Raw genomic sequence first — 20217 nt, forward strand, 5'->3', positions numbered from 1 at the left:
TAAACTTTAAGGTCATACTCCAGGATTATACTCCAAGAGAAGATCAAGAAGTGAGATATTTCTTGAGTACAGCTGTAAATCCCTTACTTATGCATATTGAACGCCATAATCCTGTTTATTAAAATTTTTAAAAGATTCCTGCGGATAGACGAAAAACCAAATCTCGGTTTATAGATATTAATGTAATGATAATAATAAGTATAAAGTAACTTTGAACGTTTAGTAGTATATAAACAGGGACTTGGTTGTGAGTCTTGATAATTCTATATACATGATAGTAGTGACTATTAATCGTCAAAAGCTACAGAAGTAGTGGAAGTATCTTTGGTTATGAGCCCGTGGCCGTCGAGCCATGTTAGGAGGTCTGTACTACTGGCAGACTGACAAAAATGTTATTATAAAGTAAATCTATTGAAAAGAAAAAAAAAGCACCATGAATAAATCAAAGCAAAGAAAATTGAGAAGAGCTTCTCGATAGAAAGAAATCAAAGAAAACCATATAAAAAATAAACTTATAAACAATATCTAAAGGCAGGATTCTCTTTATCGGTCTTATCACCAAAGGAAAGTGTGATATCTGAGGAGTCCGCAAGTTCTTTGTTTTCTTCATCCTTCTTCTTGTTTCTGAAATAATAAATCGCAAACATTGCTAATGGTGATATGGCTGACATAACATATGTACCCACCATGGTTCTTTTGGCTGTGAAATATACAGGTGCTTCTTGGGCCAAGAACGCTTGAGGACCAATCAAATTTCCAACACAAAATCCAATCAAAAAGAATGTATTAGCAGTGATTTTTTTGGTATGACCAGCGACATTGGAAGAAACAACCGAACTTAAACAAGCCCAACTTGCAGTTGTCAAATAACTGCAATAATAACCAACCAATTTAGCAACGTTGTTTGGAGCAAAGGCCAATAAACAGAGACCAATAAAGACAATAGAATTGATGAGGAATCCTGTTAAAAGTCTACTAGGAATAATGTACTTGTTGACATATGCAAACATTAATGGAAAAACAATATCAATACCGCTACCGACCATGTTCATGAGGAGAGCTGAGCCAGTAGTGAATCCAAACTGGTTTTTCAATAAGATGGAGCCAAAATTACCCAATGCACCATTCTCAATACCATAACCCATCATATAGAAGAAAAATAAATAGAGAGTAATATCGCTGGCTGATTCTTTCAACTGAGACCATTTGAATTGTTGGTTACCAAACCCAGTTCTATTCTTTCTGACTCTTTCAACTGCGTATTTTTTCTCTTCCTCGTTTAAAAACCAGGCGTTTGTTGGAACATCTGGAATATGGAAATAAGAGACAATTCCAAAAAATATGGTAATCACCCCGGTGACAATATATAATAATCTCCATGGAGCAAAAGAGAAGGAGTCTTTATGTTTATGGAAACCATATGCAATACCTGACCCTAACATAGTACCGAAACCCTGCATCCCCAACCAATAGCCACATCTAACGTATTGTTCATCTTTCTTATACCATTGAGAAGTCATAAGCATATATGTTGGATCCATAAAAGATTCCAACATTCCTAACAAAGTACGACACAATAAAAATGTGTCAGACGAGTGGCATGCACCATGGCAACAGATTACAATACCCCAAAACAAAACAGCAAACGCCAAGGTTTTGGAAATAGGAGTTTTTTGTAAGATCATGTTAGCAGGATACAAGAATACCAAGTAACCCAAATAAAAGGAGCTTCCGACCCAGGAATAAGTTCTAGTATCCATTTTAAGGTCAGTCGTCAAACCAACAATTGATGCATAAGAGTTAGTGGACTTATCCATCAATTGACAAGACATCAAAATACAAAGCATCGGCAAAATATAAAGATCAATCTTCCGGACTAGTTTCTTCTCTTTAACAGGGTCCAATTCCAAACCTTCTGTGTCCAAGGCATATTCGAACCCTTTATCCACCTCTCTAAGTTCTTCGGTTGAAAGAACATTTTTCAATTCGACTTGAAAGTCTTCCTTCAATTCGGGAGTCTCCAGAATCATCTTTTTTGTGTTTCTTGGCCTTTTTTTTTTTTGTAGTTAGCTACTGCCAAAAAAGTTCTCACGATGAAATTGAGCCTCTCGAAAATTAGGGAAACTTTGGGCCTAATATAGTAGCAATGTGGCAGTTATCGATTGAAAAACGAAACTTCATCTATTTCTTTGTTATCTTCTGAAATCCTGACTCTTATCTTCCTGAACATTCGCTTTGTGCCAGTGTAATTGTTCTTCCTATTTAGTATTTAGTAGGTCTAACTGATTAAATTTTTAGTATCAGGCGTTGCAGAAAGATGCATTATCAGTTAAGAAAACCAAGGCAGGTATATCCGTGCTTGATAAAGAGTCGCATAAATTCCCTGATTAATTATCTGTTTGTTCCGCTGATTCGGGAGCTTACGGTCTTTCCATTTCTTTCCGCTCTTCACTAATATATATAGATGAATGTTTCATAATTGCTGAAGAAGGAAATATATACATTCAAGAGGAGTCCCATCATAGATAGAAACTCTCACAGAATGGCATCCTTAACAAAAGACTCTCAGATCATACTCGTTGGTGCAGGCGTGTTTGGTTTATCAAATGCCCTCCATTTAGCCAAAAATGGTTACAAGAACATCAAAGTTTTTGATCGTTTAGATATGGAAGCGAATCACTACACTTTCTTGGAAGGTGCTGACACTGCTTCTGGTGATATGAACAAAATTTTCAGAGCTCAATATGCCGAAAAAAAGCATTACCAAGACCTAGCGTTCCAGGCATTTGATGTATGGCAACAATGGAATCGTGATATTACTCTTCTACCACCTAGTGAAGCTTCAAAGTACACAGATTTGAGAGTTTTGGATCTTTGTGGCATGTTGAGACTCGACGATCAATTGGGCTGGGAAGAGCAAGCTTCCAGAGAAAACTACAAAAATGAAGGTATAGGGTCATTGAGATATGATGTCAATAACGAAGAAGATATAAAAAGAGCCAATGCTTGTGGTCTTGGTTATAAAATGAAATTTGCTCAAGACTTGAAATCCAAGATTCCAGAATTAGAAGGTGCTTTGGATTCTACTTCTGGCGTATTGTACGCTTCTAGGGCTTGCCAATATGCAAAATATTTGTGTGAAACAATGGGTGTCAAGTTTATTCTCGGAGACCAAAAGGGCACTTTTAGTGAATATGTTTACAAAGATGCTGGCAACACAGAAGTTTGCGGCATCATAACCAAGGATGGAAACAAGCACTATGCTGATTTGGTTGTAATCAATAGTGGCCCTTGGTCCACCTCTTTAGTCCCGGAATTGGATGGTATTAATGAAGGAACAGCCGGTAATATTGTTACTTTCAAAATTCCAGAATCTCGAAAAGACTTAAGAATGAAGTACTCTGCTGAAAACTTCCCAATTGTTGGCTGGAAAAATGGTCACTCTAGAGAGCATGATTACTTGGCTGGTATGTTTATGTTTCCAATAATTGAGCCTGAGGGATATATGAAGATGATTATCAGGCAAACAAAATACACAAACCCTGTGAAATTAGATAATGGAAGGGTGGTATCGATTCCTAAAACGGCTAACAGTGATCCTCCTTTCCAATACTTGACTAAGCACATAATGAAGCAGGTAAGACAATGGCTTAATGTTTTCTTTCCAGATCTCGTTGAAGCAGGACTAAAATTTGAAAGTAAAATCTTGTGGTACACTGACACTATAAACAATGACTATATTTATGATTTTGTTCCAAATAAAAAAGGATTATTCGTGGCCTGCGGTGGTTCTGGTCATGCTTTCAAAATGCTTCCAGTTCTTGGTCAATTCTTGGTTGACAAGATTGAAGGACGTGAAAATTTTTATACTGATTTATTTAAATGGAGATACTCTAAAGATTTTGAAAAGGATCCTAATGGTCTAAGAGAAGGTCTAAATGGTGGTAGAAGATATGACATCCAGGAAATCTCTGATCCTGAAGATTATAAAATTTTTCCATTGAAGGCTAAATTATAGATTTAGCTGATTTTGGGATATCTTCGGCATTTATCATCCAAAAGATACTATCAATATAAGTTACTGTTTATTTTTAGGTTATGATAAAAATTCAAAATAAAGTGTTATGTGGCTTTCTGCTTAATGTTAATTATGTGTAGTTTTTTAAACCAATAAAGTGGTCAAACTTGATGAGACAAATAATGAAATACTTAAAAATAGGTTATATATACTCAATAGTAATACATTATCGAGCCTTGAGATATACAAGTTAGAAGCCGGGAGATTTTTGAAAATAACCAAATTTTATATATATTAGAGTGCTAGACACATTTCCGGTGAACGTGGAGAGGAACTAAGTGAATCTGTATTAGAACGATATAAGAGCTGCGTTCTGATCTGTAATTTGATAAGCGGGGATATTTGTCCAAGCTCACAGCTAGTAGCAACCGTCAGTATTTTGATAATAAATATTCTTTATTATACTTGCCACGGTTAAGAGTTTCGAACTAGGTACCTCGATGCAGTAAAAATATCGGCTGGACTATTATTATTGACATGTTATCTGATAACCAAATACTACTTAGTATTGACGGTGCAGCCAAAAAGATAAGAAATCAGGATGGTGGACGCGGGTTTCCGCAAGATTCCAAAAAAGGAAAATTATACTATCTGAAATATTTTCTTTATGGCACATATTCTGAAGTGTTATCGGTAGTTTCCTTTTCTTTATTTACAAATTAAATAAATTTGGCTGGTATCACTTTATTGGCAACTACTTCCACAAGAAGAAGGTGAATAGGAAAAAAAAAACATAAGAAATTTGATCATCAAGTATGGAGGTGCCAAAGAATATCGTTATTATTGGAGCAGGTATTTTCGGAATATCAACATCAATTGCTTTGGCCGAGAGATACCCATGTTGTCAAATTCATGTCATTGATCGTTTTGAGCCACCAGTTCCAGATGCTACCAGTGTGGATACTACTCGTTGCATAAGATTTGATTATAAAGACCCAGTTTACTCTAAATTAGCAGCCGAATCTTTGAAGAAAATCGAAAATGACCCAGTCTTGTCAAAATTTTTTCACAAGTGTGGAATGTCTTTTGTCTACAATGGAAAAAGTGACAAATGGGAAGATATATTCATTAAAGGAAGAATTACTGCTATAGAGGCTAATGAGAATCATCCAGAAAAAATTGTTCATTTTAATAGCAATACAGACGTCATTCAAAGAATTCATGGAAAAGATTACATTCCTAAGACCCCGAAAGAGTTGGGCAGAGCCACTTGGTGGAACAAAGGCTATTGCAACTTGTCAAATGGTTTTATTGACGCTGAAAAAAGTATGAAAGCGTATTACCAGCGTGCCAAAGCTTATACTAATGTAAAATTCACTTTTGAGGAAGTATCAAAAATTGACTACCATACTGGAACAAATAAAGCCAAAGGTGTCAAATTGATTAATGGTACTTTAATTGAATCTGACCTAGTCATTGTTGCTGCTGGTGCTTGGAGCGGTAAATTAGTTGATCTTAGAGGTGTCTGTAGCTCCTCAGCTATTGAAGTTGCATGGTTTAAAGTTTCAAAAGAAGAGCAAGAAAGATGGAAAAACATGTCAATAACCACAAATTTATCGACTGGAATTAACACATTTCCTCCTTATGAAGGTGAAGTCAAAATCTTGAGAAGATCTGCGGGATACAAGAATACATTAAACATTAAAAACCCAACACCGACAGATGTGAAAGAAAATGAAATCAGTATTTCATACCCAAGAACAATCACAACTAATCCGAAGGATTGGATTCCAGAAGATGCTGAATTGGCTTTGAGGGAAAATATGAAAGAAATTATGCCTCCTTTATATAAAAGACCTTTCGATAGAACCAAGTTATGCTGGTTGACTCAAACTCCCACGGCTAATTTCTTGATTGATAATCATCCAAGACTCCAAAATGTTGTATTGGCTACTGGAGGATCCGCACATGCTTGGAAATTCGTTCCAATAATAGGTGATAAAGTGGTTGATTTTATCACAGGCAAGCTCGATCCTGTTTTAGTCGACAAATGGTCTTGGAATGAAAAAATTGGGATTAAACAAGATAATGGGAGCTCACCGAGAATGGAAGGAGAAGCACAAGAAGTTAGCAAGGTTATTAGAGTTTCTCCCTCTAGAAATCATAAACTTTAAAATATATATAATGCTGAATATATTTGAAACCTAGCTGATTCTATTTTTCTGTTGCTTAGATTATTTTTTTATTCTAAATAAATATATACTCTCTCATTCTTGTAAAATTTTTGCAGAAGATGCATAATCTGGCCATCTCAAACTCTTCAGTATACATATTTAATTTTTAATTTTTGTAATGGTTTAGTTGGGTAACATAGTAGTTAAAGTATATTAAAGAAGAATAAAAACTAAAAGGAATAGATGAAGTAAGCTTTTTATAGGTGAGAAAAGAAAGTAAGACTTACCTAAAAGGGAACTCAAAGGGAAATAAAAAGATAGTCGGAGATAAGGAGGTTGTCCGAGATAAGGAATGGAGTTAAATAAAGAAGAGAGAAGAAAAGATAAGAACAATAAAAAGAAAGAAAGAGAAAGAAAAGTAAGAAAGTGTCTAGATCATTACAATTTTCATGATACCATGGTATGGAAAGCAAGAGTATTGAAGTTACAGGCACTTCAAAGTTCATGATGGCTGTGAATTTATTGATGCGCAACAGTATTACTGAATTCGATAACTTTTGGAAATTAGATTGCAATGGCGAGATCTTCTTTGATACAATACTAATTTGGAACAATTTTTTATCTGCTAAGTGTCTTTTAAGGTGGGGAAGGTGGTTCGCTTACTGAGTTGCAGTTTGTCAAATTGAAATTTTGGTTGGAAGGCAAATACTGTATGAAATCTCTTGCAAATATAGAAAAAATAAAAATAGAAAAGGTGGAAAATAACATTAATGGCATGAATCCCTTTAATATTCTACTCATGCAAATAAACAAAGCAAAGTATTTGATCAATTGGGGGTTACCCCAGTCTAATGTGCCATGTTCAGATTTTTTGATGCACAAAAGGGTTAGTCAGCCCTCGAAATTTATGTAGAAAAATTTTTTTAGCAAAAAGCATCTCTAATGAATACACCATCATGAAGCCAAAGAAACAAGTTGATATTGCTATAGATTTGAGAAATGGAACTCGATGCCAAAATAGGAGTACTCAATAATGCTGGTGGAAGTTCAGAGGTTCTGTTAAATGGGATTAAAGTAGTTTGTGGTATTAATGGGCCGATGGAAGCAAGACCAAGACAAGAATTGCCAACCACATGCTATTTGGAAGTGATTATAAGGCCTGCTATTGGGAATCCAACTGTCAGGGAGAAATATATGGAGGATAAGATTAAGAACTTTCTCAATTCCGTGATTATTGGGAATTTATACCCAAGACAAGTTATTCAAGTGAACTTGCAGATCTTGGAGAAGAAGAATAATAATTCAAGTTATACATCAGATAGCGATGAGAGCGCTGCTACGGAAGATGTGTTACTAGAGCTTAATTGTTGCATTAACAGCGCCTTCTTAGCTTTGGTGGATGCTAATATCAGTATTTACAAAGCATTCAACTCCAATATATTCACATATACACACAAAGGTTCATTGGTAAAAGATGGTTTATCGGAGGCAAAAAGTAGGCATTTAGTGGTTTACGGAATAAAGAATAATAAAGTAGATGAATTGCTTTATGGAGAAAATGTTGGTAGATTTAGTGAAAAGAAGTTATTTATGGCTCTTGAGAGAGGTGAAAAAGAATCGATGATTTTGCATTCCAAATTGAAAGAGCTCAGTGTGGAAAGCGTAAAGCAGAAGTTCGTTTACTTGAGCTGAGACAAGAAATTTTGTATCTTTCTATTCTAATGTATTATATGTGATAAAGCAATTATCAATAATGAAATGTACTTCTTTCTGCGGGTTGTAAAATATGGTTTTGTTTTTTGTGTCAAGAAGATTCCGTGAGGGTAGAAATTTTGTTGAATTAGAAACACGATTATGTGTTTAAAGGATATTGAAACTAATGACAAAGAAATAGGATCTAAGAATTGTCAAAAAGTTAAAAATGAAAAGCTGGTAAATAGATTGTAACTGATTGATATCATCAACTTGGTTAGCAATTTGCGGAAAAGTCCAAATAATTTCCAGATTTTCGGGAGTTATAAGTTTATGATCCACTTACTATTGAAAGTAATAATATTACCTGTAAGTAAAAGGGATAGAGAAGTGGTTTCCTTTATGCAATCAAGGTATTTCTCAGTCTTCTCTTTTATGAATCATTCAACTCGAATCGAATGTGCAGCACCTCTTCATTCACATTTGCACCAATCTACCTACCCCTTCTTCTTGTGAACTTTTATATATCTACATATATTGATTTATTAAAGTATAACGGGTGAATTATTATCCTCGGATTACAAATTTCATTGCCCTATTAATTCCACTTTATTTAATGGTGATAGCTCTGCACAAACCAGGAAAAAAATAAAAAAAAATAAAAAATAAAAAATAAAAAATAAAAAATAAAAAATAAAAAATAAAAAATAAAAAATAAAAAAGACATACAATTATCAAACTGTTATCAATTGCAAATGTCTCCCAAAATAGATGATGTCGCTGCTTGTAATGGGAGACTGAATGATAGGAAAAGAACGTTTGATGAATTCGATACAGATTCTGAAGAAAACAATAAGAATAGGTTGCCAGCAACAAAAAAAACCACTAGCTTACCAAGTGAAGTTATTCATTTTGATTCAATAAATAAGAAGCTTCTAGATTTCGATTTCGAAAAAGTTTGTTCTATTTCATTAGCTATTATTAATGTCTACTGCTGCTTGACCTGTGGGAGATTCTTTCAAGGAAAATCCAAAAACTCATTTGCTTACAAGCATTCAGTCGATAACGCTACCCATAAACTTTTCATTAACTTACAAAATGGTAAAGTATTTTGTCTCCCAGAAAATTTTGAAGTTGATCCTCAGCGAAAGAACGACTTGTTAAATGATATCAGAAACCTAATAAGTCCCAAATATTCTAAAGATCAACTACAGAGCCAGTTGTATGATCCTTCAAACTGCGTTGCTTTTGATTTGGTGAACCGCAACCAATATAAAATAGGGTTTTTGGGATTAAGCATTATTAACAATAATAGCAGAAATAACTTTCAGAGTGTGATATTACAACTAATTGCTCATTTACCCAAAATTAGAGATTGGTACCTAATACAAACATCGGCTAATGATGGAATAGATGTTTTTAATAACAAGGATTTGAAATTTTCTAAGAATTATGAACTAAACATAAAATTGGGACTATTTATGAGAAAATATTGGTTTGATAAGCTATTCAAGACACAAATATCGCCATTTGATCTTTTAAATTATATCAATAAGATGTCAAATGGAGTGTTTTTGAACAACAATCTTGATAATAACGATCCAAAATTCTTCTTGAATTGGCTTTTAAATAATTTGAATTTGGGGCTCAAGAAATCAAAGCAAGGAAATATTCTTGTGAATAATGTGCAGGGAAAAATTGAGGTGGAGGAAGTTGATGAAGAGAAACATTCCAGAAAGTCAACTATCACAAAATTTTGGCAACTAACTTTGAATTTACCAGACAAGAAGGTTTTATCATCATCAGGGGCAAATGATTCCACAAAAATAGAACAGATATCTCTCAATCAGCTTCTAATTTCAAAGTTTAAAGTGCCAACAATTGTCAACAATTCAGTATACAAAAATTACAAATTGAAATCTTTGCCAAATTACTTGGTTCTCAATTTCGATAGATTCAACAAGAACTTTAGGCATAATTTCAACGATATTGTCATCAAGTATGATATTGATTCTCTTGATTTGACCAGCTACTTGCCACCAGAAAAGACAAAGGATAAAAAGTATGAATACAAACTTATTATCAATATTGTTCACAATTCTATAAACAGTAAAAATGATGAAAGCACCATTGCGCCTGATAGCAATTCACTTTTTGATGCTAATAACCACACTTGGAAAGCTCAAATGCTAGACCAAATAACAAATGAGTGGTATGAGATAGATAATTTGCAAGTGAAAAAAATCAATAAGAGGCTAATCTTTTTAGATGAAAGTTATGTCCAAGTTTATCAGAGAGTAAGATAAACAGTGTTTCTGACATTGTTTGATTTTTTGTTTATAAATAACATGTTCCCCTTGTTGTATGGACCCTATTCAACCTTATTTATGTAGTTATTCATTGCATAAATTTCCTCCTGCATGTGGTTTAGACATTTTAGAAAATTGATTTTTGATTTCTTGGTTACACCACTGCCTATTCCTATTATCTTCATCCTGTTCTCTTGAAATGGTATTGGTTCAATGATAGGCACCCGTAAATGACTCAAATATAGGATCTTGTGTATGCCACTGGCGAAATTCAACAAATGCAGCTCAGACTTGCACAAATCAGGAATATTTACCACTGTCTTGGGCAATACAGAGAATGGGACTTCAAGCTTGAGACAGATGTTCTTTAATATGTTATGGGCCTCTATTTGTGAAAGTTCATCTATATCTGGGAAGTCTAAAGATTCATACACTGACCTCCCGGTTATAGCATCAATTTTTCCCAAAGTGGGTACGGTATCAATGGAAATAGCCTTCCTGCCGTTATTTGATGCATTTTTTTCCTCCAACTTCTTCTCTATTCCAACTTGCTTCAATTGAAGTTGCTTCTGCTCTAGTTTTCTCCTAAGAGTTTCGATTTCATGAGATAATGTCTCAATTTCGTTATCTCTAGGATTGTCATTAAGTACATTTTTTGTTGTTGAATCAGAAGGAGCCAACTGTCGGAGTTTGAGCATATCAATGGGATGTGCGTCTTTTTCATTCTCTTTAGAGGGTAGAAATGATTGCTGGAGCAGAAAGGAAACATTCCTTTTACCATTATTCAGGGCTCCGCTTTTCTTTAAAATGCTCTCAGGGTACAGGTCCACTACCAGTGGCTTGATTAATGGGGTTGAGTGCATAATTAGAGAAGGATCATTATTTTCTTTGTTATTGAGAGTGGTATCGTTGGGGTCATTTAGCTGATACAGATTCTTATTTTTCTTTTTTTGATATTTCCTATCCTTCTTAGCGACTGAGGGGGAATATTCTGCCGTCGCATTCAAATTCAAGGATTCATCATATTTATCCTCAACCACAGATTTCTCACTGTCTGCCTGATATTTCGCAGATGATCCTGAGTCGCGTCTTTTATGTATATTGTTTGGCTTGATATTTGAAGAATGCAGACCTTTATCATCATTGACCAGTTCTCCTGATTTAAGCTTTGTATTGTCCGTGGTAGCATCCATATTATTAGGTCTTGAATCATTTGTATCCCAATTGTCAAGAACTTGGGCACCATGTCTTATAAACGATAAATCAGCAAAAGTGGCAGCAGTCGCAAGGTTAGTCTCTAATTCTGTTTCTTCATTGGACAAGTAGCGATATGATTCCGATGTGTCCGAATTGCTCATATCGTATTGAGGGCTGCCGTCGTGATTAACAGGTAATGGTGGAACCATGTTTCTTTCCAATTGCAATTTAATTCCTGTCGCCAATGGATGCTATATATGGTTCTGAAATAAGGGTGCAGTCTAAAACTGATTGCAACAACAGTTGAAAAATAGATATAAATCTCCAAGACACCTCCTCTTTGTTTTCAGCCTTTCCAGAGCTCCGAAGAAAAGATAAGAATTGTTTATTTACCTTTTTTTTTTTGTTTTGTTCAACGCGTTGATGAAAATCGCGGGGTATGCCACCCTCGATTTCATAAATGAAAATTTTAATCTCTGTGCGACTTCACAAAACCCTTTCAAATGACAAAACTTAATGGCTTTACAATATAAGGACTGTGTTCATTCATCCCATCAAATAGTATCATAAAGAATAAATCATAACCATAATTAACTAAATACAATACAAAAAATAGAATAATATAATAAAAACTGAGGCTGAGGAGACAACAATTAAGAGGCTTACACCTTGAAACCTCTAGAGTTTCTTCTACCTCTAGCTCTTTCGAACTTTCTACCCTTAGACAAGATTCTTGGGGCCTTATGTTTGTGTGGACCCATACCGAAGTGTCTAACAGCTTCTCTGGAGTTTCTTGGACCTCTGATGATCAAAGTGTTTTGACCCTTTGGAGCTCTCAAAGCCAATTGATCCAAAGTGATAACTTCACCACCAGCCTTCAAGATCTTGGCCTTGGCACCAGCAGTGAATCTCAAAGCAGCAACAGTGGCCTTTGGGAAGTCAAAGATTCTGTTGTCGTCGGTAACAGTACCAATAACAACAATAGTCTTTTCAGCAGAACCCTTTTGCTTCAAAGCTCTGGCGATTCTAGAAGCAGAAACTGGTGGTCTGTTGATCTTGGACAAGAACAAAGATCTCAAGACGACCTTGTTGAAAGCAGAATCAGTTCTACCTATACATTAAAACGTTAGTAAATAATGTTCCATTCTGCTCAAAGATCGCACAATTCAAAGAAAATAGAATGCACTCGCAGAATGTGTTGCTCTCGACGCAGCAAAGCCCAAAAAAGATTATGAGTAGCTAAGGGACAAGCTTCTGAACTACCAAAAGCATTCGTAGGCCCAGCTTCACCGATCTTTATAGATTGTGAATTCTGCGGAGATAAAAAGTAGCCAATATTCATGAAGCATTGAAGAGACTTTTTAAGTAAATTATAGTACACAATTCCCATTTTGCGGTTCATCTTCATACAAGTTGATTGATGAAACCATTCTTTTTTTTCTTTTTTTGATCTTTTATCAAATTAAAAAATATCACATACGAGCCAAGAAAGAATACAACTTGACCAACAATTTCAAGTAAACATTGTCGGACTTTGGAGCGGTTCTGTGACCGGATCTAGCGTGTTGTTTAACAAAGTGATCTCTACCCATTTTTTCTTGATGATTTTGGTGTCTTTGATATGGACGGTATGCTACGGGGTCTTAATTTTCATTTTTTCATTTTATTTTTGGGAATATTTTTCCATCTTGCACTGCATGTGACCACTGTATATCATTAGGGCTATATAAAATATATCACGTGCAATGAATCTCCACAACATATAATAGCCCTATGTGAGTCAAGCACTCCCTTGCGAACTGCACTATCGGCAGCTTAAACACAGTCAATTAATCAGCACTCCATAAGTTTTAGTTTGTCTCACCATTTAATTGACAATTTAAAACTAGTAGGGGTCAAGTACCACATAACTTCCTGAATAGCACTGTGGAACAAATAGTTTCCCTGTACCTCCCAGCATGCATGAATCAGAACCAACAGTAGCAAAAAAAAATGAAAAACGCTTAAGTATTTGTCACATATACTTCGACATAATATAAGTGGTCAGGGTTAATTAAATAGATTTTTGGCTTAGATGTATTCATCTTTTATTTGGCAATACAAGATGACAGCATCACAGCATTTCGTGTTCTTGATGGCCTCTGGACCCTTAATTTCTCATGAATCCCAAGCAGTATAAGTAGCTATGCATGAAACGGTCCTATATACCTAATACTGACAAGTTCATTGGATAACGAATATATCTACCATCGCTCACCTTGTTTACTAGGTGTAGTTTTCAGGACCAATCTTTAATAATTAATTAATGATTAGTAGAAGTTATCTACGTATGTCATGGCCCAGGGCAAGAAGACTTAACCACAAAAGGAAAACAAGCATATGGGTATTAGAATAATGGCAAGCGAGAACTTGTGAAGAAATAAAAATCTGTAAGTCAAACTCTAGTATGTAATATAGAAGCATCAAGCAATTGCTAACGGAAAAAGAAAGAAAGCAAAACGGGAAGAAAAAAAAAAAGCGAAGAAAAAGTGCAGCAGCGAGCCCCCAGAAAATCAAATATATATATGAAAAAAAAAATAGCAGTTTAGTTAAATAAAAGATAACTAATGCCTTGGTTTGAAGAAACACGAAGTTGCCTCTGTTGCGAGAAGCACAATCTCTCAAGAATCGCTTCAGCACACTGGCATTAATTACCCATAAAGTCCAAGTTAGAGGTGAATTCATTTGACAAATTAACAGTAGTTAAGCTTGGCAAACCACCCCCCAAGAAGTCCAACATCATATGCATACCACCACCACCGGAGTATTCGTCCACATCTGCAGGTAGCACTTTACAAACGCCTTCAAGAAACCATACTTTATCACGCATCTCATTAGTGAATTCTCTCAACATTGAGTAATAAACTCTCATAATTCGCATTGCTGCAATATCACCAGTCATAAGGAGGGCAAGAAATGTTTTATCCAAAAGAGCTGGAAATGCAAAAATTCGGAGAATGAAATCTGATTTGTAACGTTCGTTGTGTAGTTTGTTAAGATACGCAAGTGTTATAAGATATGGCGAGGTATATTCCACTGGATAAAGATCACCGATAGATTCGTCAAAACACTCCAAATCCAGGTAGGTCTTATCACTTGATGCAAGTTTCTCTGGGCTATTAATAATATCACCCAAATCGCTAAGGTCCACAGAGATGAATTTATGGAATTTCGAAGTCTTGTTTAGTGGCCACACTGCGGTCAATATGGTCGCAGCGCCCTTAACATGATAAATCCAAGCTGACGCGGGTAAGGATTTTGGGGAGGGAGATGAAGGCAATGAAGCATTAGCTAAAGAGTCCATAATCAAAATGATAGCGCTAGCAACTAAAGCGTCAGTATTTTCAAGAGAGATTTCTAAAACTGCATCTCGAAGCAACCTGAGCGATTCACCACGATGGTACGTAACGCACTCATCAAGACCCTGCTCTGTTCTCGACAAATGAGTAGCACTAAACGCAAGGATAGAATGCATGAGAAATGGATGCTCAAATGACAATTGAGGAATGTATTCGCTCCAAAGTTTTTCCTCTGAAATTCCCGCAGCAGTAATTGTGGGCCACACTACGGTAGTGTAGTGATACATCAATCTAAGGTCTTTTGTATTGAGACTTCCGGAAATTGTAGGGCTCATAGAAGAGTCGTTAACTAGAAGGGAATTCTTCGGGGAAGAAGAAAGACTGGTAGATGCCGTGTCACCTTCTATGTGTTCGCGAATAGACAGGTTTGGTGAGGAGCTGATGGGAGAGTCTGGGGCCATACTTGGAGGATCATCGATTAAACTATCAATTGGAAGATTATGTGTGAGACTATTTGGTGACTGTGGTGTACTAATTGGCGCCGAGTTTCTTTGTTGTTGCTCTGCTTGAGAAGCTAGAGTGTTTAATCCGGGGTAAAGTTCATTCGAATTAGCCAAATTGAGTAATGACGCAGCTGATGAAGCAGAAGAATGATTCGAAATCAGGCTAAGTAAGGTCGATACCAAAGGATTGCTGGCAAGAGTAGCAGTACCATTACCTGCACCAAGGCCAAGAAGAGACGAAATTGTGTTGATTGGACGAGGAGAGTTCGAGCTGCTATTGTTTTTATTATTGTTATTGTCATCAGAGCCACTGCTGTTATTCCCATTAAAGTTATTACCGGTTATCAAGTTTAGGAGGAGTGCCTGTTGCATTTGTTGTTGTTGCTGTTTTTGAAACAATAGTAAGTCAGTTGCTGACAAACCATTTGAAGAAGAACTGCCACCCAAAAGGTTTGACAAGGGATTATCACCAGAGATATTACCATTTAATGAGCCTAAAATGGAGGCCAAGTCAACTGAATTCTTACCAGAAGAAAATAGAGTTGAGAGTGGATTGTTTTGGGCAGCCATTGTATTTGTTGCATTGGCAATAAGTAGCTGGAGCGCTGCATTAGTGACCGAAGAACTGGCACCAGAGTTGCCGAAACTATCAACAGGAGCAGCGTTATTATTGTTCTTATTACCAAAATTGAAATCGACAGAGGTGCTTTGATTGTTGCGTCTTTCTTGAGGTTGGGGAGACCCCGATGGTTTTCCCAAGGCGGGATTTGAATAAGTACATTCTATGCCCATATGTGTACACTTGTTACACACTGGTTTCATTTCATCACATTTGACACGACGTTTCTTGCAGGTATTGCAGCCATTTCTTGACTTTGTGTGAAACTTTCTCTTCGTCGCTGGCTTAGAAGTCCTTGATGTGTTTGTGTCTTTTGAAATTCTTGAGCCTGATTTTACAGACGCGGAAACATTCGGGGCTGTTGAAGCGTTACCCAATGAAGCATGAAGTTTGTCGCCCATGATAGAGGCTTGGAGGAAAGAAAGCTAAGGAATAAGGAAGGGCTAGCTATGTGGCAAATACTGTTGAAGTCTAATTATCTATTCTTTGATTTCACGATGTAGGCTCGCTAAGCTGTTAAGAATTGGAATTAAACGAGATAAACGAGGCAGGCAGGTTACCAAAGAAAAAAGAAAAAAAAAAATCTGACGGCGTTAGTTTTAATCACGTGTTAGTGGAAATAGGTTGGTAATTGGGTGATGTTAGCTCAATCTGGTGAGAATATTTTGTTGATTTGTATAACGATGACAGGATAATTATTTCTCATAATCCCTGCCAATATGGTATGTAGTTCTCTGTTACCTTGGTTTCATTTATATTCTTCATTTTTGTTTTCCTAGTAAGTGATTTATTGCATAAAATATCCCTTGTCCCCGCCGCTCTTTCTTATAAAGCCTCTCTTATTTTTACTCACATAGTCTCCATTGGGACATTCTGGGTGAAAATATATCTGCAAATGCCAACTTTGGCACTGTTCGTGTCATATTTTGTTCTCTTCAAGTTATTGATGGCCAGAACCAAAGTGCGTTGAGATAAATAATTTGATAGGGTAGAGGAAAAAAAAAGAACAAAAAAAAAAAAAAAAACCACCATAATATAACAATAATAAAGTAGCATTAACTAGACACTAGTCAATAGTTGCCATCATCAAGATGTTGCAACTACCCAGAGCTTTGGCCACAGGTGCTACACAAAAATCAATTTGGAAAATTGCTTCCTGCAAACTCAATGTTTATTCATATCGTTGCCTTAGCACGCTCGAGTCCGACCTAATCAAGGGCATCAAACACCAAGAAATTACAACACCCCCAGACAATAATACACATAAAGAAGAATATTTAAAAGATAAAATTGCACCGGCACTGGATATTAAAGAACGAGAGGCACTTCTTGATTCCCTAATCCAGGATCTTCGAGATATTAACACTAGATTCTTGACCCTGGTTTCGTCAAGGAGTCCTACAAATGGAAGTATAGGCGGGGCTATTGATAATGAAACACTTTCAAAAAAAGTCAATCTCCTAATCCTTCATCTCAAGTCTATCAGCAGAGGACAGCCTTACCCAATCCGTATTGGAATCAAAAAGGCTCCTGGTAATAGTAATTCTTTACTCCCTGCGCTTCTTGGGGACCCTCTTAGTGGAAACCAGGACTGGTATTCTAAACTCAAGCAGCGGCTGAACAAAGGGAATCATTTAGTAGCATATCGTGCTCCCGAGGAATTCCCAACTTGGAACGATAATTCTGACAATAAGCCCTTCAGTGTGATAGTGGAAAATGTTGCACATGATCGAACATTATCATTTTGGGAAATTCAAACACCACTTCTAAGCAGCACTCTTCGTCTCGGCAATTTCAAAAACCTACAGCAAGCATTTGGTGGCACTAATGCTGATCGACTAGTGGCCTCTTCTTCCCCTTCCTCTTCACCTAAGAATATCCTTCGGCTCAATGATTTGGAGCTTTTAGAAATCAACACTGCAAATGTGGGAAATTGCAATATCTTGCCCTTGACAATTTCTAGAAAAGAAGATGAAGACATCCTTTATGAATCATATATTCCACTCCCAGATATTGAAGATGAAAATCTTGATATTGGTGATGGATGCCATCTTTACGTGTATCATACCGTGAAAGATACACAATATCCTATGGAAGAAGTTTTTCCATACTTTCTTGTTGTAGACTCTGCTCAAAAATCCATGCCAGATGGTCCTATCAATATCAATGAGGAAGGATTATTCTCAGAAGATGGTACTCCGATAGTGCTTCGTATAGACTCGAAAATGGCGCAACAAGCAAACGAACTACTCATGTCTGATTTTTCCCAGTCATCTCAGTATGTGGCTTCACTAAAATCATCCAATCTCTTGAAGCTTTTGTATTTGTTGAATACTGCTACGGCAGGTGAGAAAAATGTTTTGGATTTACTCAAGATCATCAATAAAATTATTACCGTCAGATTTTTCTATTCAGCCACCACTGCACTTGAAGAGTCTGAACTTTTGGCCTTGCAAAATACCGTCAGAGAAGAAGTGCGCCAATGGGCTCGTGCATCAAATAGCTTTCTTCAAAGAGGTTTCCGTAATGCATTGGAGGAGTATGAAAAACGTCAACTTGTGTGGTGGAAGCTTCCTTGGATTGCCGATGACCTTGAATTTTATATGATTGAAATGATTCACCAAGCAATGAGATCTCAGAAGGGAAGAAATAATTTCATGGAAAAGCTTAGTTATGTGGAAGGCAAAATTGACAGCCATTTGATTCCTGCGCCTATTTCTGGAGAATTGAATTCGAACCCATTGGTAAAGGATGCGAATGATGGGCGCAACAGTGGCTCAATTGACCAGTTCATGGATACTTTAGCTCCTGATATTATTAACATTCAAAACGCCACAATCAAGACACTCACTACTCAACTCCTTGGTGTTTATACTCCAGCTACTTTGCTCAGTGTCCTTGGAGGATATGCTCTATATGGTTTTGATGTTTATGCTGTTGGAGGAGTTGTTGCGCTTGCTACCGCTATAGTTTGTAACAATATCAGCAAACATTGGGAATCATCAATGCGTGGGTTCAAGCTGAAAGTGGTGGAATTATTAAGAAAAGAAATCAGGGAAGAAGAAGCATACTTGCACACAAAATGGGATGTGGTGTATACTAAACGAGAAAAGCTAATTAGAGAGAATGTTGGTTTAGTGGAAAAGTTTAGAGAAAATATTGAAGCATTGGAGAAGATAGAGAATGGTCAGAAATGATTAAAGTAGGGAGTAATACGAAAATTATACTGTCTAGAATGGGACAAACAAGAATTTTTAAAAACAAATCCCATTTAATAAGATTAACCTGTATTTTATAAAATTTCTGATCATAGCTGCCCCTCGTGTAATTCGCTAAAACTAAATAAATTAATATACATATATAAAAAAAACTTTTAGTGATATGGTGATTTTCTAGGCTAAAAATGGAGTTTTACCATGGCGATGTACAAATGTTGTTGAGAGAAGTATTAAAAGAAGCTTTTTTTTGAAGAAGCAGGGACTCCTTCCTTTATTGTTTTAAGGGAAATATTGCCTTGTGATTCCTATTTTTAACATGCAGCAATGTTGTAAGCTTGGGGCTGACTAGATGGCATTTTGTGTCAACAAATAGTAGGATGCGATTTTCTTCTGGCATGCATGAGGCCACGGACATTTCTTGAGGAATGTGATGAAGCCTACATAAAGCGAAAAGATGCTGGCAGTTTTTTCATATTTTTATTACTTTTAATATTTAATTCTCAGTACCTTTCTAGAACCAGAACACTCTATCTCAATTTTATATCTAACAGCATACATAAACAACCATGCAGTTCTCGCTTCCTATCCTCACAGCTCTTTTGCTCATCTCTCAGGAGGTTGTCGCCATGCCAGTTAATATCAAAAGAGCCAATGAAATCAGCGCTGAAAATTCAAACACTGGTTCGGCTGTTGCTGGTACTATTGTCAACACCGCTGGGAGTGCGGTTTCCGGTGGTTCTGGCGCCGCTGCTGACAATTCCAAGGCAGAGACTGCAAAAACTGACTCAAAGACTATGACCACCGAAGCAGAAACTGCGAAAGTTAACCCAAAGACCGTCGCGACTGAACCAATTGCTTCTGATCTGACTGCTGCCAAGACTGGTCTTTTGGAAAGCGTTAAAAACGGTTGGCAAAAGTTGGGCAAACTTGGTAAGTTTGGGGTGGTAGCAGGTGGTGCTGCAGCTGCCGTATATGCTGGTGATAAGGTTTATGGTTGGGTTAAAGACAAGCACAGTGTCAATGGAACCACCACTGCCAGTGCCAGTGTCACTCACGTTGCCCAAACTGTCATTGCTACTCCAGTCGTCACCAAAGCTGCCTAGATAGGCTTTAACCGCAATATTTTCTCCATTTTAGTTTTCATTTCTA

The 20217-nt window shown here is 36.5% G+C and overlaps 10 protein-coding genes across 10 annotated transcripts; 6 read left to right on the top strand and 4 right to left on the bottom strand. All coding sequences in view use genetic code 12, as the record gives it.

Moving 5' to 3' along the window:
* Positions 1-512: 512 nt before the first annotated feature.
* DASC09_057100 (uncharacterized protein) lies at positions 513-2030 on the bottom strand (the record flags this gene model as incomplete). The annotated part of the gene is made up of 1 exon (XM_064999294.1): positions 513-2030. The coding sequence occupies one exon, from the start codon at positions 2028-2030 to the stop codon at positions 513-515; it is 1518 nt and encodes a 505-aa protein (XP_064855366.1).
* Positions 2031-2542: 512 nt separating this feature from the next.
* DASC09_057110 (uncharacterized protein) lies at positions 2543-4018 on the top strand (the record flags this gene model as incomplete). Its single annotated transcript, XM_064999295.1, has 1 exon — positions 2543-4018. The coding sequence occupies one exon, from the start codon at positions 2543-2545 to the stop codon at positions 4016-4018; it is 1476 nt and encodes a 491-aa protein (XP_064855367.1).
* Positions 4019-4833: 815 nt separating this feature from the next.
* DASC09_057120 (NAD(P)/FAD-dependent oxidoreductase) lies at positions 4834-6192 on the top strand (the record flags this gene model as incomplete). Its single annotated transcript, XM_064999296.1, has 1 exon — positions 4834-6192. The coding sequence occupies one exon, from the start codon at positions 4834-4836 to the stop codon at positions 6190-6192; it is 1359 nt and encodes a 452-aa protein (XP_064855368.1).
* Positions 6193-7191: 999 nt separating this feature from the next.
* RRP46 (exosome non-catalytic core subunit RRP46) lies at positions 7192-7884 on the top strand (the record flags this gene model as incomplete). The annotated part of the gene is made up of 1 exon (XM_064999297.1): positions 7192-7884. The coding sequence occupies one exon, from the start codon at positions 7192-7194 to the stop codon at positions 7882-7884; it is 693 nt and encodes a 230-aa protein (XP_064855369.1).
* A 755-nt stretch (positions 7885-8639) lies between these two features.
* SAD1 (mRNA splicing protein SAD1) lies at positions 8640-10190 on the top strand (the record flags this gene model as incomplete). Its single annotated transcript, XM_064999298.1, has 1 exon — positions 8640-10190. One exon carries the CDS (start codon positions 8640-8642, stop codon positions 10188-10190), a length of 1551 nt encoding a protein of 516 aa, XP_064855370.1.
* Positions 10191-10255: 65 nt separating this feature from the next.
* DASC09_057150 (uncharacterized protein) lies at positions 10256-11599 on the bottom strand (the record flags this gene model as incomplete). The annotated part of the gene is made up of 1 exon (XM_064999299.1): positions 10256-11599. One exon carries the CDS (start codon positions 11597-11599, stop codon positions 10256-10258), a length of 1344 nt encoding a protein of 447 aa, XP_064855371.1.
* Positions 11600-12052: 453 nt separating this feature from the next.
* DASC09_057160 (ribosomal 60S subunit protein L18B) lies at positions 12053-12982 on the bottom strand (the record flags this gene model as incomplete). The annotated part of the gene is made up of 2 exons (XM_064999300.1): positions 12053-12501; positions 12871-12982. The coding sequence occupies 2 exons, from the start codon at positions 12980-12982 to the stop codon at positions 12053-12055; spliced, it is 561 nt and encodes a 186-aa protein (XP_064855372.1).
* A 1094-nt stretch (positions 12983-14076) lies between these two features.
* Positions 14077-16251, bottom strand: DASC09_057170 (Zn(II)2Cys6 transcription factor; the record flags this gene model as incomplete). Its single annotated transcript, XM_064999301.1, has 1 exon — positions 14077-16251. The coding sequence occupies one exon, from the start codon at positions 16249-16251 to the stop codon at positions 14077-14079; it is 2175 nt and encodes a 724-aa protein (XP_064855373.1).
* A 690-nt stretch (positions 16252-16941) lies between these two features.
* DASC09_057180 (uncharacterized protein) lies at positions 16942-19047 on the top strand (the record flags this gene model as incomplete). The annotated part of the gene is made up of 1 exon (XM_064999302.1): positions 16942-19047. One exon carries the CDS (start codon positions 16942-16944, stop codon positions 19045-19047), a length of 2106 nt encoding a protein of 701 aa, XP_064855374.1.
* A 587-nt stretch (positions 19048-19634) lies between these two features.
* On the top strand, positions 19635-20171 carry DASC09_057190 (uncharacterized protein; the record flags this gene model as incomplete). Its single annotated transcript, XM_064999303.1, has 1 exon — positions 19635-20171. One exon carries the CDS (start codon positions 19635-19637, stop codon positions 20169-20171), a length of 537 nt encoding a protein of 178 aa, XP_064855375.1.
* Positions 20172-20217: the final 46 nt, after the last annotated feature.

The sequence above is a fragment of the Saccharomycopsis crataegensis genome (genome assembly GCF_037102585.1).
Source record: "Saccharomycopsis crataegensis DNA, jcf7180000000098, whole genome shotgun sequence".
In the NCBI taxonomy this organism is placed as follows: Eukaryota; Fungi; Ascomycota; class Saccharomycetes; order Ascoideales; family Saccharomycopsidaceae; genus Saccharomycopsis; species Saccharomycopsis crataegensis.